The sequence below is a fragment of the Nycticebus coucang genome, chromosome 14, assembly GCF_027406575.1.
Source record: "Nycticebus coucang isolate mNycCou1 chromosome 14, mNycCou1.pri, whole genome shotgun sequence".
In the NCBI taxonomy this organism is placed as follows: domain Eukaryota; kingdom Metazoa; phylum Chordata; class Mammalia; order Primates; family Lorisidae; genus Nycticebus; species Nycticebus coucang.
The window spans coordinates 84,977,286-84,995,008 of record NC_069793.1 but is presented as its reverse complement, the minus strand read 5'-3'; the positions used below and the strand labels follow the sequence as shown (position 1 = coordinate 84,995,008).

Below are 17,723 nucleotides of genomic sequence, written 5' to 3'. Positions count from 1 at the left end.
TCATTTCTGACTGAGGTTACTAGAGATTTTACTCTTTTATTTCTAGTTAATCTGGCCAAAGGTTTATCCATTTTCTTTATTTTTTCAAAAAACCACCTCCTTGTTTCATTAATTTTCTGAACGATTCTTTTGTTTTCAATTTCATTGATCTCTGATTTGAGTTTAGATATTTCTTTTCTTCTGCTGGGTTTAGGCTTAGGTTGTTCTTTTTCCAATTCCATAAGATGGCTTGTAAGTTTGTTGATGCGCTCTCTTTCTGTTTTTCGAATGTAGGCTTCTAAAGTGATAAATTTTCCTCTCAGGACTGCCTTTGCTGTATCTCATAGGTTTTGGTAGCTTCATTGTTGTTATACTCAAGGAATTTAATAATTTCCTTTTTTATTTCTTCCTGCACCCAACTGTCATTCAGCATAAGGCTGTTCAGCATAAGCATTCAACTTCCAGGCCTTTGTCTGAGGTTGAACATTTTTGTTGGTGTTGAGTTCCACTTTTAGTGCCTTATGGTCTGAGAAGATGCAAGGTAAAATTTATACTCTTTTGATTCTGTTGAGGTTTGTTTTGTGTCCTAGAATATGATCAATTTCGGAGAATGTTCCATGGGACGATGAGAAGAACGTATATTCTTTATCTTTGGGATGGAGTGTTCTAGCCAACAAAGACCTGGCTTCCTGACCCTTTCCAAATCTATTTCCTTCACCTCAACACAATTCAGGTTGTGGGGAGCTGTGTCTGTTTTGAGAAGATACAGATGGGAGGTCTTCAGAGTGAAAACATGTCCCTGTAGCTGCTGGGGCTGTCCCATCTCTCTCACCCAGGAAAGAACCTGCTCCTTCCAGTGCAGACCCACACATCTGAGCTGGCCTTTTAAACTTACTTATTATAATTATGTTACGTACTGAAAAATGTTTGACAGATAAAAAGCTATTATTGAATTCTATAATAACAGCATTAGTTGTGCCAAAATTTTTAGCAAACTAAACCAATTAACATCTCATAATTGTTTTTACATCAATATATGGTATAAAATGTTTTTACTTTATATCTAATAAAATTCAAGTGTATCATTTTCCAACCAATTCATTTCAAAAAATTTAAAGAGCACCATTTATTAAATAGGAATTCTTTCTCCCAGTGTATGCTTTTGTTTGGTTTATTGAAAATCACATGGTGATATGTGGCTGCTTTCATCTCTAGGTTCCCTATTCTGTTCCATAGATGAAGGTCTCCAAGTCTGTGCCAGTACCATGCTATTTTGATCACTACAGACTTGTAGTACAACTTGAAGTCTGATAACATGATGCCTCCAGAGTTGTTTTTGTTTCTTAAAATTATATTGGCTATTCATGTTTTTTTCTGATTCCATATGAAATGAAGAACTATTTTTTCAAGTTCTTCAAAGTATGATGTTGGTGCTTTAATGGGGATAGCATTAAATCTGTAGATTGCTTTCAGTAGTGCGGACATTTTAACAATCTTGATTCTTCCCAGTCATAAGCATGCTATATTCTTTCTTCTGTTAACTTTTTCTGCTATTTCTCTTCTTAAGGTTTCATAGTTCTCACTGTAGAAATCTTTCACATCCTTTGTTAGGTACATTCCAAAGTACTTCATTCTCTTTGAGGCTACTGTGAAGAGAATTGTGTCTTTGATTTGATTCTTATCTCGACTGTTGTTGGTTACTGAATTATTGACATTGATGTTATATCCCGAGAGTTCACTGTAATTCTTGATCACTTCCAGGAGTCTCATGATTCAGTCCCAGGTGTTCTCTAAGATTGTATCATCAGCAAAGAGACAGAATGTGACCTCCTCTGTCCCCATCTGGATACCCTTGATATCCTTCTCTGGCCTGACTCCTTTCACTAGGACCTCCAGCACAATGTTGTATAGTAGTGGTGAGTGGACTTCCTTATCTGGTTCCAGTTCTAAGTGGAAATGCTTACAGTTTTACTCCATGCATTATGATGTTGGCTGTGGGTTTGGTGCAGATGGCTTCTACCAGTTTAAAAAATGTCTCATTTATGCCTATTTTCTTAAGAGTTCTTATCAAAAAAGGAAGCTGAATTTTGTTGAATGTCTTTTCTGCATCTATTGAGATGAGAGGATCAGATGGTCTTAGTTTTTGTTTCTAAGGGACCTGATCCAGGTAAAAAGAATTCTGCACAGTTAAGGGTACAACAACTAAAGCAAACAGACAACCTTCAGAAAGGAAAAAGTTATTTGCATGTGACAAATAATGACAAATGCCTAATAACGAGAATCTACAAAGAACTCAAAGAAATCAACAAGAAAAGAGCAAACAACTCCATTTATCACTGGTGGAGATACACGAACAGAACCTTTTCCCAAGACGGATCAATGGCTAACAAACACATGAAAAAAATTCTCATCCCTGACCATCAGAGAAATGCAAATCAAAACCACCATGAGGTATCACCTAACTACAATGAGAATAGCCCAGACCACAAAGTACCAAAGCTGCAGATCCTGATGTGGGTTCAGAGAGAAGGGAATTCATATACACTGTTGGTGGAACTGCAAACCAATAAAACTCTTTTGGAAAGAAGTGTGGAGAATCCTCCAAGAGCCAAAAATAGACCTTCCATTTGATCCTACCATCCCATTAATAGGTATCTACCCAGAAGAAAAAAAATTTTACCATGAGGACATTTGCATTCAGATTTTTATAGCAGCTCAATTAATAATCACAAAGATGTGGAAAGAACATAAGTGTCCATCAACCCATAAATGGATAAATAACTGTGGTATATTTATACCATGGCCTACTATTCAGTCATCAAAAATATGGAGACTTCACATCTTTTTTTTTTTTTTTGAATTTTTCCCAAAATAAATTTATTTTTCTGATTATAAAAGAAAAACGTATCTGTTGTAACAATTCAAACAACACCAAGCTACCTAAAGGAAAAGTCAATAAAATATACCCATTCTTTTATTCAGTCTTACCTTCCCACATTTATAAAAATAATGTTAATCTGGTATTTATAGTTTGATAATATTTTCTATGCTAATATAATTATAGGTTCACTTAAATTGGTGTTCTTGATGTCAGCTTTGAAATGGAATCATACTAATAATATGTTTTATTCTTCAATTTTCATGGAAATCCTTTCAAGAGTATATCATCAGTTTCTGTTCATTGAATTGATCAATGTTGCTTAGCATGCATACCCTGTAATCAGTCATTCCTCTACTAAGTGAGATCTATGTGGTTTCCGATTTTTTGTTATCATAATACACTATAACAAACTCCTCTGAGCATATAGTATTACCAGTAAACCCTCATGTTCTTACTTTGAATGAGTAATATAGGAATGGTCAGATTGTTTTCTAAAATATCATTCTAGTTTGCATCTTAGTCCTTGAGGTTTGTGAAGATTTGAATGTGAGATCTGAATCAGGGAGACACATAACATCTTAAACAATTTTCAAATTATTCCAAATATTTGTAGGAAATAGAAACCTGAAAAGTAAAATATTGAGATCTTTATAGGCTCATGTCGGAAACTGCTGAAGTCTGAAATCAGACATGTAGGGTAAATAAACATTTTTCAAAGTAAATAAAAAATGGAAACATATTTTTAGCTAGCTCCCAAAGTGCAATAAAAAGAACTAAAAGGCTAAAAAAAAAAAAAAAAGAAACGAAAAAGAAAAATTTCTAAAATCACAGAAATAAGTCATTTACATGATTCTCTAGATAGGTAGCTGAGCTGGGTGGTTAATTAAATTGTGTTTCAACACAAACCTGGAAAAACGTACAGTAACTTGTCAAAACTAATGAGGCATCTTTTCAGTCCTATCCTCTCCGACTTGTGGAGGTGCCCTGGGCAGCTCTCTCTCTGGGCCCCTGATCATGCACACTAGGATATGGGGGTCTTGGGTAAGACGAACCAAGATTTAGAGTAGGTCATTTGAACTGGTCAGTATTTTTTATTTATTTATTTTTATTAAATCATAGCTGTGTATATTAGTATGATCATGGGGTACCCATACACTTGGTTCATAGATCGTTTGACACATTTTCATCACACTAGTTAACATAGCTTTTGTAGCATTTTCTTAATTATTTTGCTAAGACCTTTACATTCCACATTTACTAGGATTCACATATACCCTTGTAAGATGCACCGCGGGTGTAATCCCATTAATCCCCCTCCCTCCACCTCCCTCCTCCCTCTCTCCCCTCCCTTTCCCCCTTCTCCCTATTCTTAGGTTGTAACTGGGTTATAGCTTTCATGTGAAGGTCCTACATTAGTTTCATAATAAGGGTGAGTACATTGGGTACTTTTTCTTCCATTCTTGAGACACTTTACTAAGAAGAATATGTTCCAGCTCCATCCATGTAAACATGAAAGAGGTAAGTCTCCATCTTTTTTTAAGGCTGCATAATATTCCATGGTGTACATATATCATAATTTATTAATCCATTCGTGGATCGATGGGCACTTGGGCTTTTTCCATGACTTAGCAATTACGAATAGGGCTGTAATAAATATTCTGATACAAATATCTTTGTTATGGTGTGATTTTTGGTCTTCTGGGTATATGCCCAGTAGAGGGATTACAGGATTGAATGGCAGATCTATTTTTAGATCTCTAAGTGTTCTCCATATCTCTTTCCAAAAGGAATGTATTAATTTGCATTCCTACCAGCAGTGCAAAAGTGTTCCCTTTTCTCCACATCCACGCCAACATCTCTGGTCTTGGGATTTTGTGATGTAGGCTAGTCTCACTGGAGTTAGATGATATCTCAAAGTAGTTTTGATTTGCATTTCTCTGATGATTAAAGATGATGAGCATTTTTTCATATGTCTCAAGGCCGTGCACCTGTCTTCTTCAGAGAAGTTTCTCTTCAAGTCCCTTGCCCAGCCTGCGATGGGATCACTTGTTCTTTTCTTGCTAATGTGTTTGAGTTCTCTGTGGATTCTGGTTATTAGAGACTTCACATCTTTTTTATTTACCTGGAAGGATTTGGAGTATATCCTCCAAGGTAAAGTATTATAAGAATGGAAAAGCAAGCATCCAATGTACTCAATATTAATATGAAATTAGTAGATGAACAATCAAACACCCACGTGAGAGAAAAACACATTTAAATTCAAGAAAGTGGAGGTAGGAGAGGAGGGGGGTGTGGTACGCTCTTACCTATAGAGTACAATGTAGTGGTATATGGCACACCTGGCCGAAGTCCTTAATTGCAACTTAGATTTTATTTAACAAACACAAACAATGTAACCTAATTGTATGTAGCCTTACATTAATTTGAAATTAAAACAACAAGTTTTAGAGAACTATAAAATTCCACATAATAAAGTATCTCTGGGTTACCAAATAAATTACAGAGGACTCACACTGTTTAATACCTTTTGTAGATGCCAGGGATACAATAAGACACATAGCATACTCTCTGCTAGTGGAAATTGTAAACAAAAATGTAGAATGTAATGTGCTGTAACAAACATATGCTCAAAAGTCTGGGAAGACAAGTTAAATTTGCATAAATATGAGGAGAGTCAGAAGTTATGTTAACATAACTTGTAAATTACAAGTAACAAGGGGCAGTATAACTCCATTTATTCTAAGAAATGCAAATTTAGTATACAAACATATATACTATTAAATTGTCAGTTTATCAGCAAAAAGTGAAATAACTGCAAATCACTCTCTCAAAATAAAATAAAAATAAAAATTTTCAAGTCACATATTTTCAAGCCTGACCTAGAGGATAACATTTTTGTAACTGTCACAGGTGCCACCAATCCAACTAGTAAACAAAAGTAACTGCCAAGCTTCCTCAGCATTTATCTTAAATTACATAAATAGTGGTATATATTTCATACATATACATTTTATATGTTTTATAGTAATTGGTAAAATTGCATGCAAATAATGAACCTCTTATTTAACTAGATGATTTGATATTTTCAAATCATTTTTTAAATCCCTATAGGAGTTTATGTATAATATATATATGGAATATATATATTTATATATGTGATATGTGATATATATATGGTGTATGATTAAATTTCATCCTTTTGAACCAAAGCTTAATAATGATATTTTGGTTTTATTTATAATCCCTATCTGAAGGAAAATAATTGTGTTTTTCTTGGTAATTACATTTTAACTGGTAATTTTATTAAATGAACAATATTTGGTTTTGTTTTCTCTCCAGTTCATCTATTGTGCAAAAACTCCTTCACCATTGGCAACTTTTGAACCACGACTAGTAGATTTTTGAGGCAAGAGGATTTAAGTGAAGAGCTGCCTATCACTCCTACCAGAATTTAGGCACCACCACTCTGCCTAGTTCAGTATCTTCTATCGTTGAACAAACTAAGAATGTTGAGCTGACAGCCAGTCTCAGGGGAGCTGGAAGTTGGAGACGAGGCAGAAAGTTGGGAAGGGAGCTACAGGGTTTCCCTCAGCCACTGCTCCAAATTGGTTTGCCCCTGGAAGTCAGCAATTGGTAGTTTTACGCATACTCTTTCTCAATCAGAATTTTTAACTTTTCTTGGGTCCTGAATAAATTGGTATCATTACATTAAGGAATATAGTCCAGTTTTAAAATTAAGAAGTTTAACCACAGGACCAGTATTGGCTCAGCTACTCGGTAATTTGAGGACTTCAGTGGCTGACGTTCTTTGAGCTCAGTTTCCTCATTTTCAAAATGGAGACGGACATAAGGCCACCCTCAGGCTGCCTCACAGGGACAGTGGTGTGGGGGCAATGGAGGTAAAATAGGTTTTCAACTGTTTATTAAATGTGATGTGGGAAGGAGTGGATATTATGCAACATAAAGATGAGTTATGTTATATAAAACAACATCATTTCACAACATAGTAGCACCTCAAGAAAACATCATTTGTAGAATTTAGATCTTAAGTTGTATGTAATTATTTTTACCTCTTTTGTTAAGTTGTATACCAAACTGTACATAAGTGGTGTACAATCAACTCTCAGAGTGTAGTTTCCTGGAAGATAAGGAAAGGACAGATTGTTTTGTACTTCGCTCCATTCTCTCATTCTTTTATTCAAAGACTCCCTAGCCAGAACCATCTTTTTAAAACCTAAATTCAATTAAAACTCTCCAACAGATCCCCATCATCCTCACCATGCATGGCCCCCAGTGTCATGAAGAAAACAATCCCCAGTCCCCAAATCCTCCTCCTGCTCTGCTCAAGATTACTCCCTCCCCCACTGTGTTTCCACACACTGTTCCTTGAGCCTGGAAAGTGGTCTGCATTATCATCTGCACGACTCACTCCTCCTCTGGCTTAATGTCACATTTTCTGAGAGGTTTCCCCTGACTACTCTACCTCAAATAGTCTCCACCCACCATGCCAACTGCTCCCTTTCTCTCTTGACCTTTGCTTCTTTTTCCCATATTGCTCCATACTAAGGACTTGTCTTTTTATTATCCCCCCTCCAGGTAGACTGTAAGTCCCATGGAAGCAGGTGCTGTCTTTTATTTTCTGCCATATCGCCTGTGCTTATCATGGTCCTAGTATTTAACACCTATCCAGTAAATATTTATTGTGACAATGAATTTATGAGCCAGGTGCTCTCTGTTTAGTCCCAAATAGAGTCCCCATTCCGCAGCAGTTCATGGACCGATGGCCTCTTGGGAGCCACAGAGTGCAGGGTGGGGTGGCTGACTCTGGAACAGATTGTGGGAGAGTCAACACAACTTCACCAAGGGCTGTGGGGGAGACTCTTGAACTGAGTTTTCTAGAGACGGAAACAGGCCAAAAAAGAAATGGCATTCACAGAGAAGGACACAGTTTGTATAAATGCCCAGAAATGTAAAAGCATGCAATATACTCAGAGGATGGCAGGTAACTTATATTCCAAAGCTTAAGATCTATATCTGGGAACAGTCAAAGTCCAGGCTTTAAAAATAATGATACCACAGCAGAATTATTTATGGAACTTGAATAGTTAATTTAAGAATTCTAAGACTGTTCTGGAAGAATAAATCTGACCAAATAGCCAATGCAATTTTAAAAACAGAAGAAGTGCTTACAAGAATGTAAATTGGAAAGGAGGGTAGTTTGGTAGCATTTATTAAAATGCAAAGACCATTTATCAGGACCAAACAATTACACTTAGAGCTCTCTACCTCCCCTCATTTCATATAGAAAAGGCATATAAATAAAAGGCTACTTATTACAACAAACTGAAGCAATCTCTCCACCAGTAAGAGAAGTGATACCTAAACTGTACTACTGAATACACAGAAGTTTTAGCTGTTGTTGATTTATTTTATTTTATTTTCAGAGACAGTCTCACTATATCGTGCCCAGGCTGGCCTTGAGCTCCTGAGCTCACAAGATTCTCCTGCATTAAACTCTTAAGTAGCTAGGACTACAGGTGGGACTACGTGCACTGTGCTCAGCTGTTTTTTGTTTTTGTTTTTGTTTTAAGTGAAATAGATCAATGTGTATTGACAAAGGAAGTTTTCCATAATATGTGGCTGAATGAATAAGGTAAGTTGTAAAACAACTTCACTGTAATGTGATACTGAAACACCATATAAGGTAGTGAGAGGCAAAAGAGTATAGTGGTGAGAAAAGTAAAAGTCAATTTGAGTCTAAGCCCAACCCTGCACCAGCTTAAGAAATCATGGGAAGGTAACTTAACCCTTCTGAGTCTCAGTTTCCTTTCCTATACAACAGAGATAACAAAAGCACTTACATCACAGAGTTATTGCATTAACTCATTTTTTACATGACAAGCACTTATGACTACACCAGGGTCCTTTGTGTGAGCTAAATTCTATACATGAATGTCAACATGATAGAAACACCCCAAACTGAGGCCAGAGGTACCTTTCAAGGAAGGATTAAGTTTGAGAGTGGTTTATGTAGGGATTTTTACTTTATTTATTTTGCATTTTAACCTAAGAAATTCAAAAGAATATATGATTTATTGTGTCATTTGAAAAATGTACGTTTAACGACATTTTAAATACACATATTAAACAAAGTGAAATAAGTGACATCCTAATGATAGAGCACCTTATGCGTCCTTTGTTCTTGTCTTTGAACATTATGGGTACACAAGGAAGCCTTTCAAGCTCAGGAAGGACATAATTAGCAAAACCCACTATTTAAAAAAATACATGAAAAGTCTAATCTTGAAAACCTAGCAATAAATAGAACATTATTCTACATTTAAAGAATACACGTTTGGAATATATGTTCTAAATTTAAAGAACATAAGTTTGGAATAAAGAATGTATGTTATTCTTCTGAATAGTGCACAGGTTTCATCTGGTTAAGTGTTTTAAGTAGCAGTAGTGATAATAATCAAAATTAACACTTTTTATCATTTACTTTGCACCTACCCTGTTTTCCCGAAAATAAGACATCCTCTGAAAATAAGACCTACTTACAGGAACGATGAGACGTCCCCTGAAAATAAGACCTAGCGAATCTTTGGGAGCACACCTTAAAATAAGACATTGTCTTATTTTCGGGGGAACAGGGTAGCAATTCCTTTTGCCCTTACCAGAGCCTCTGGGAGAGGTGCTCTTAGTAAGTCCACTTAGAGGGGAGAAAACTGAGACAACAGTGAGCAACAACCTGAGGTCACACACTTCACACAAGAAGTGGCAGGACCAGGAAGAGATCCCAGCAGTCTGACATCAAAGGGCAGCCTCTTAGCCACTAACCAAAAAGGAGAGGAAAAGGCAACTGAAATGCACCACGTTGACTAACTTTGGGACAATGTAGCTCAGACGCATGGACGAAGAAGAAAACGTTGTGACTCTTTCAAGGTACTATGTACCTTCAATCATGGATGGGGCAAATTCACTAATACACTAAAGAAAATATTCCAAGTCCACTCTTCATTCATTTATTCCTTCACCTTTTTTGCATCCAAGCCACAAATTTCTGATTTAAAAAGGTATTAAGAATCCAGGAGTGAACATGAAAGATGCTCTCTGTTCCTTGCTAAAGAATTTAGTCTACTCAGAGAAGCAGTTTGTAAGACACAAAATTATTTAATAATGACAGTGGTGAGTGCTACAAATATCTGAATTTCCTGAAAAAAACATCTCGGAGGAGAAGGTAAGGGCAAGACTCAGACAGGTAGAGAAATATTGAAGAGCCATCTGAGTGTAGAGAACAGCAGTTGCAATGGCTGGAATGTTGAGTATGGTCTGGGAATAGAAAGATTAGTGGAGCTGGAGCATAGTGACAATGGACTGTTTCATTTTCCCGGAAATGAACCTGGGATTCATTTAGTTTGACACTTTGCTTTTTCAAAGGACATTCATTCTTCAAGGCCTAGCTCAAAAGCCCATCCCATTTCTTAAGCCTTTCCTGAAGTTGCCATTACACTGTTCTCTGAACTCCCAGAGCAAGATGATTGTATCCCTCTTATAGTAGTACCCATACATAGTATAATCCAAAACTGATTTATTTTATTGTCTATACTGAGCCATAAACTTTTAAGTAAAAGACCATTCCTTACTAAGGTCTAACTCCTATGAATCCCTGGAAAAGTGCATTTCATGGAGAGGTAGATGCTCAGTAAATATTTGTTGAAGTGATAAAAACACTTACAAATAGAAATACTTCAGGCTCGGTGCCCATAGCTCAGTGAGTAGGGTGCCAGTCAATACTCCAAGGCTGGCGGGTTTGAGCCCGGCCCAGGCCTGCTAAACAACAATGACAACTGCAACCAAAAAATAGCCTGGCGTTGTGATGGGTGCCTGGTCCCAAGTAGTCCCAACTACTTGGGAGGCTGAGGCAAGAGAATCACTTAAGCCCAAGAGTTTGAGGTTGCTGTGAACTGTGATGCCACAGCACTCTACTTAGGGCGACATACTGAGACTCTGTCTCAAAAAAAAAAAAAAAAAAAGAAATACTTAATATAAAGGAAAATATTGGAAATGAGTATTTATCTGTATACATGATATCATGATGAAACTTGGAGTTAAATTTAAAATTTAAATTTTATTTCTACCCCATTCTAAATCATACAACTGTTCGGGTCCATAACATATTAATTTATAACATGTGATATAGTCAATACTATTTTAAATTGCACATGAATTTTATGGACATCCTGTAAAAGGCAATCTGCCAGATGAAGTTAATCAAAGAATGCTGCTTTCCTGAATAAATACACTTATTGTTCAAAGCAAAAAAAAAAGGAAGAAAGCAAAAAAAAAAAAAAAAAACACAAAAAACTGGGGCTCACAACTGGGGCTCACATACTGCTGGGTCGGAGGCAACAGCCTCAGAAAACAGCACTAGATTCCTTAAACCTCATATTAATGGACTTCTTATTAATGTATTCATTTATAAATTAAACCACTGCATCTAGCATAATCACATAATTTTTTAGGAGACCAATAATTCACCTTCTATAGAAGAATCAGCATTAATATAGGCCACACCACGCTCTTGAAGGAGTTTTGAATTCTCCTATAATAAAAAAAGAAAGAAAATAATAAGCATATAGTCATATCCTGCTGCACCCAACCCCAAATGCACATCTACATTTACTGAATGAAGATTTCTAAATTAAGTTGACCAGTGTTAACCACAAATTTGACATAAAAGATTCTCAAAAGAGTTAGTTTGAAAGAATTTCAATAAACGTTAGTGGTAAGAAACAACAAGCAAAACTTTTAAAGACCCAACATTTACAATGAAGTCTGCACATATGCGGTAGATGGCAAATGAGTTAATTTCTTAACCATACTGCTTAAGTTTATCCTTCAAGAGTTTCCCTCAGCAAACATGAACAACTTTTCAGTGAAAATTTTCCCATGAAGATCTCATGTTTTAAGCAGAGAATCTTGCCTGATTCAGGAGTTTGAAAAATAGTATATAAAGTTAAATCATGCTTCTGTACCCGGACAGTGAAGTCAAGTAGGATGACTTGACTGTCAGGATGTCTCCATCTAGTGGTGATTGTTGATAATTAAGAACAATCACGAACAAAAAAATATACAGCAGACTTTTTTGAGACATCAACATGGGGTTTGAAGCTCTAAAACATGCAATTTCCTAGGCATTCTGATTGTAAGGAAGAAAATGAAAAAGAAATAAAACTCGGTGTGAATAAACTAAGTTGAAAGAAACAAATCACACCATCAAAATATCTAGGCTCTTCCAGACACCAGCATAATTCTTTCTTATAAAAGCTTCAAGTAGGTCTACAGGAGCATTATTTTTTCCAAAGAAAACTGAAGTTTGCAGGGTTTCACATAACACTTGGAGAATAAAATAAACCACAGAAATATTTGTAGCATGACTAGAAGTTCATGGAATAAATAATAACCTTACATTATACAAATAATAAACTTTATCTTATTGCTAATGTTTCTATTACACAAAGCCAACTGTACTTGCATGTAAAATTACTCTTTAAGCAGCCTGGCAAATATTTTGTGCTTCTGCCTCACTTTCAGCATGATCTAATATGGAGTAGGTCGTTATGATATTAAAGAAGATAAATGTGAAAATATACCTCACAGTACAGGCTCAGGGGGTATTCAGATGTGGTTGGCTATAGGAGCTATATTGGAATTACGATAGAAATCACAGGCCAAGTGCAGTGGCTGATTGCTGTAATACCAACATTTTGGGAGGCTGAAGTGAGAGGATTGCTAGAGGCCAGGAATTCAAGACTAATCTGAGCAACAAAGTAAGTCCTCATTTGTACACAAAATAAAATGAAAAAAATTAGCTGGGTAAGGTGTGTGCCTGTAGTCCCACCTACTTGGGAGGCTGAGGCAGGAGGATTGCTTGAGCCTGAGAGTTCAAGGTTGCAGTGAGATATGATCCAGCCTGAGTAATCCAATAATCCATTGCAGTCCAGCCTGAGTAACAGAGCCAGACCGTACCTCTAAAAAAATATCATGATAAAAGCCAAACATGGTCTCATGTTTGGTTTCTAGTATATCTACTTATTTATTATCACATTCCCAGGAAATAAAGATAAATTCATTTTCATAAATGATATTCAGTGGTTCTAAAAAGTTCAAAGAATGAGATTTATATTGTTCATTTTAAACAAGAATAGGTTGCTTCAGATTGTTTAGAAAAACACTTTGAATATATTCTCACATAATGTAAAAATACTTCTTATTTTTATATTATATGAAATTAAGTCCTAACTACTTAATTATTATAAAAAAAAAATCATATTGTAGAAAATGAACTACTAACCTCTGCCCACTCAGTAGAACCAAGAAGACCAAATTCTTCTGCATCCCAGCTTGCAAACAAAATTGTTCTTCTAGGCCTCCATCCTAAAATATGTATGTATATATATGAATGCTAGAAAAACTCTTGACATACTCAAGACATTACCAAGCTCCAGTGTAAAAAAACAAACAAAACAAAACAAAAAACTTCACTGTTTTAGAAGAGTTTAAGTCGTGGTGAGAATCTTTATTACATCATTTTCTCTTGTAAGATTTTAAAGCAGATGTGCCAAAACACAATACCACAGTTTTATCGAAAAGGGGGAAAGACAGACACAGTAAAAATCCAACAGTATTATAAATATTCTAATAGGTTTATTATAATGATTGTCTTTGTTTTTTTTTTTTTTGTTTGTTTGTTTTTTTGTAGAGACAGAGTCTCACTGTATTGCCCTCGGGTAGAGTGCCGTGGCATCACACGGCTCACAGCAACCTCTAACTCTTGGGCTTACGCGATTCTCTTGCCTCAGCCTCCCGAGCAGCTGGGACTACAGGCGCCGGCCACAACGCCCGGCTATTTTTTTTTATTGTCTTTGCATAGGAAGTCACTGGTGGTCTGCGGCTGCCTAGAATGAAAGAGGAACTTTCTAGATGGAGTTGGTGTTCTAAGAGCAAATATTACTGACAGAAAATCCTTTAGAATTCTTTCCTGTTGTTCAGCTTCAAAACAACAGTTGTTCAATGTCAGCTGGCTGTATGATTTCACTGCGTTCTCTGCCAGAATTGGTCAGCAAGGGGCTTGGTTAGCATTAGCAACGTCGGCGGCTGCTGCTGCTGCTGCTGCTGCTGCTGCTGCAACCTACAGAATTCAGCAGGGAAGTCATATACATACCTTCAAAGGTTTTAAATACTGATCTTAGAGTTAAAGACATTGTTTCAAACCCTGGTTCTTGGCTGAGTGCCATGGCTCACACCCGTAAATCTAGCACTCTAGGAAACCAAGTCTGGTGGATTGCTTGAGCTCAGGGGTTCCAGACCAGCCTGAGAAAGAGTGAGAAGCTATCTCTACTAAAAATAGAAAAAACAAAAACATAGCTGGGATTTGTGGCAGCGCCTGCAGTCCCAGGTACTCAGGAGCCTGAGGCAAAAGGATCACTTAAACCCAGGAGTTTGGGATTGCTGTGAGCTAGGACGCCTCAGCACTCTACCAAGGGTGACGGAGTAAGACTCTTTCTCAAAACAAACACTATTTCTCTCACCCCAGTAACTGAAGGAAAGATATTCAAATTTACTAAGCTTCTATTTCTTCATTTGCCTACCAGAAATAACAGAGTGAAAAATGAAAATAGCACTTGATCACTAGGAGGAATAAATGAAATGTTTATAAAGCATTTAGTATGTGCTGCAAAAATTATAATTTGTCATTATTTTAGTAAACATTTTATGTCTGCTTAAGAATGTATACCTGTAGCTATTGAGTCCAATATTTTATTTTTGTCTTTTGTTAATAGTATTATCCACATTTCCAATTAATTAATATTCCTCATCATTCTACTTTTTTGGCATATTCTATAATGGCTGCAGTGATGTTCTGTATTTACCACAGGAATTTCCTTTCTAAATCCTAAAAGTCTTTGCAGTAACATTAAACAGTAATTTATGAGCTATGTAAATTCAGGACGCCATTATTTTATTTTCTTAAAATGTAAGACAGCTGTGTGGAGAAGGGAACGGAGCACCGTTGTAACTTATTTGAAATAGAGACTTCATGGTTTTATGTATTGGTAGCCACAAATTTGAGTTGGAGCCGTTGTTCTTTCCTTGGGCCACACACTAGCTTTATAACCCTGGGCAAATTTCTTAATCTCTAAACCTTGGTTAACTTATCTATAAGAACAGAACTAGGTAGATTTCATTCCAGTTGCTATGAGTTCAAAATAGATACCACATGTGAAAACAGTTTCTCTAAGAAAATAAGTACTGTACAAACTTAGCATATTTTCACATTTTATTGCCCCCAGACACCTTGTTTGCAGGGTCAGCAAAGAGAGTGGTCTTTCTGCTCTTGATGTGTAAAGATTATTTTCGGAAGCAAACATTGAACTAAATTTCATTTTGGTTTTCACATGAAGATTCTAAAATGACTGAAGTGATGGTGCCAAGAGTATAAAGCTAATTTCAGTAAGAGCACATGAGGGCCGGGGGTATGGAAATACAGGTAACAACCCGTGGATAGAATCCCATTAGGAAGTGAGACCAGCACTTTTTAAATAGAGCTTCAGTCTTCTTAGTTACTCAGTACACTCACCCTGAGACGTGAGGCTGAAAGAGCCCTAGGAACGCTTGCTGACAGCTCTCTCACCAGCAAGCTTTGACTTATGAGCTTATTCTGGTGTGTCCTCCCAAAGGATAAGATCATCTTCATCTTCTTAGGTGCCAAGAGACACCAATAGCAATATGATTCCTTTATTTCAGATTATCATTTAACTTTAATTATTATCTTATTAAATTATATAAATAGCATTTAAATATCAATAATATAAATACTATATGAATAAATGCAAAAATAAACTACAATTAAGCAGGCAACATTAATGATGGCATTGGTATTTTTACCACGGCTGAGTTGGTAATCATACACTCATTTTACAGAAGACTAAACTGAGGCGCAGAGAAGCTGGCCATTGTGCTCTCTGTTTACATTACCTTCCTTTTTTAGTGTTCCAAAGCTCCTCACGATTTCATGAACAACAGCTGCTCCACTCTGAGGGTCAATGCCACCAAATACCCATGCATCTCGGTGCCCTCCAAGAATGACATACCTGTCTAGAAAGCATCATTGCAAGATTATTTGTCATTTCAGGTCAGTCACTGAGCAAATTGCAAATAACTCAACTGCATCTAGATTCAAAGACACTCATCACTCAAAGAAAGACAAGAAGTCTCCCGAAGACTTGAAGAAACATATTATTAGTCATTTTAATGTATGTTTTCTTTATCGAAGGGAGCACAGATGTGATGAAGTAAACACCATTCAATGTGTTACTATAAGTACTGTATGTAAGTAATAAAGAATGTATAAAATTATTATGTTTCCATACTTCTCAATTACTCCTGGACGACTCCTCTCTTACCTCACTTACCACTTTGTTTTCACTATTTTTAGAACATCGTGGCCACACAGGAAGTTATTTGTTCGCTACTACTTATTATTTATTTATTTATTTATTTATTTTTATTAAATCATAGCTGTGTACATTGATATGATCATGGGGCATCATTCACTAGCTTCACAGACCGTTTGACACACTTTCATCACACTGGTTAACATGGCCTTCCTGGCATTCTCTCAGTTACTGTGCCAAGACACTTATGTTCCACATTTACCAAGTTTCACATATACCCTTGTAAGATGCACCGCTGGTGTAATCCCACCAATCCCCCTCCCTCTACCTACCTCCCCCCTCCCTCCCCTCCCTTTCCCCCTTCCCCCTATTCTTAGGTTGTACTGGGTTATAGCTTTCATGTGAAAACCCTAAATTAGTTTCATAGTAGGGCTGAGTACATTGGGTATTTTTTCTTCCATTCTTGAGATACATTACTAAGAAGAATATGTTCCAGCTCCATCCATGTAAACATGAAAGAGGTAAAGTCTCCATCTTTCTTTAAGGCTGCATAATATTCCATGGTGTACATATACCACAATTTATTAATCCATTCGTGGATCGATGGGCACTTGGGCTTTTTCCATGACTTAGCAATTATGAATTGGGCTGCAATAAACATTCTGGTACAAGTATCTTTGTTATGGTGTGATTTTTGGTCTTCTGGGTATATGACCAGTAGGGGGATTACAGGATTGAATGGCAGATCTATTTTTAGATCTCTAAGTGTTCTCCATATCTCTTTCCAAAAGGAATGTATTAATTTTCATTCCCACCAGCAGTGCAGAAGTGTTCCCTTTTCTCCACATCCACGCCAACATCTCTGGTCTTGGGATTTTGTGATATAGGCTAGTCTCACTGGAGTTAGATGATATCTCAAAGTAGTTTTGATTTGCATTTCTCTGATGATTAAAGATGATGAGCATTTTTTCATATGTCTGAAGGCCGCACGCCTGTCTTCTTTAGAGAAGTTTCTCTTCAAATCCCGTGCCCAGCCTGCGATGGGATCCCTTGTTCTACTCTTGCTAATGCGTTTGAGTTCTCTGTGGATTCTGGTTATTAAACCTTTGTCGGAGACATAACCTGCAAATATCTTCTCCCATTCTGAGGGCTGTTTGCTTGCTTTACTTACTGTGTTCTTGGCTGTGCAGAAGCTTTTTAGTTTGATCAAGCTGTACCTTTTGTTAAGGTACAGCTCAAATATTTTCTCCTTCCATGAACATTTTTTTTATTTTCAATAGGAAGAGAGAATTGCTCTGCCTACCCGGCTCTCACAGCATCTTTTCAAATTTGGTAAAACATTTCTCACACACTGAAGTGTATGGCTTCCCTCCTAAACTGTAGGCTCTGTATCTCTTTCTTAT

General features: G+C 36.6%; 1 protein-coding gene across 1 annotated transcript in view; it reads right to left on the bottom strand.

Moving 5' to 3' along the window:
- The window catches only part of LOC128565270 (Putative N-acetylated-alpha-linked acidic dipeptidase), a 69,981-nt gene that overhangs the window by 13,078 nt on the left and 39,180 nt on the right, over positions 1-17,723 (bottom strand). The window contains exons 10-13 of the mRNA XM_053561616.1: positions 15,902-16,021; positions 13,218-13,300; positions 11,402-11,465; positions 6,931-6,998 (exon numbers count right to left, since the gene is read on the bottom strand). Coding sequence (XP_053417591.1) covers positions 6,931-6,998; positions 11,402-11,465; positions 13,218-13,300; positions 15,902-16,021 — 335 coding nt within the window. The remainder of the gene's footprint in view (positions 1-6,930; positions 6,999-11,401; positions 11,466-13,217; positions 13,301-15,901; positions 16,022-17,723) is intronic.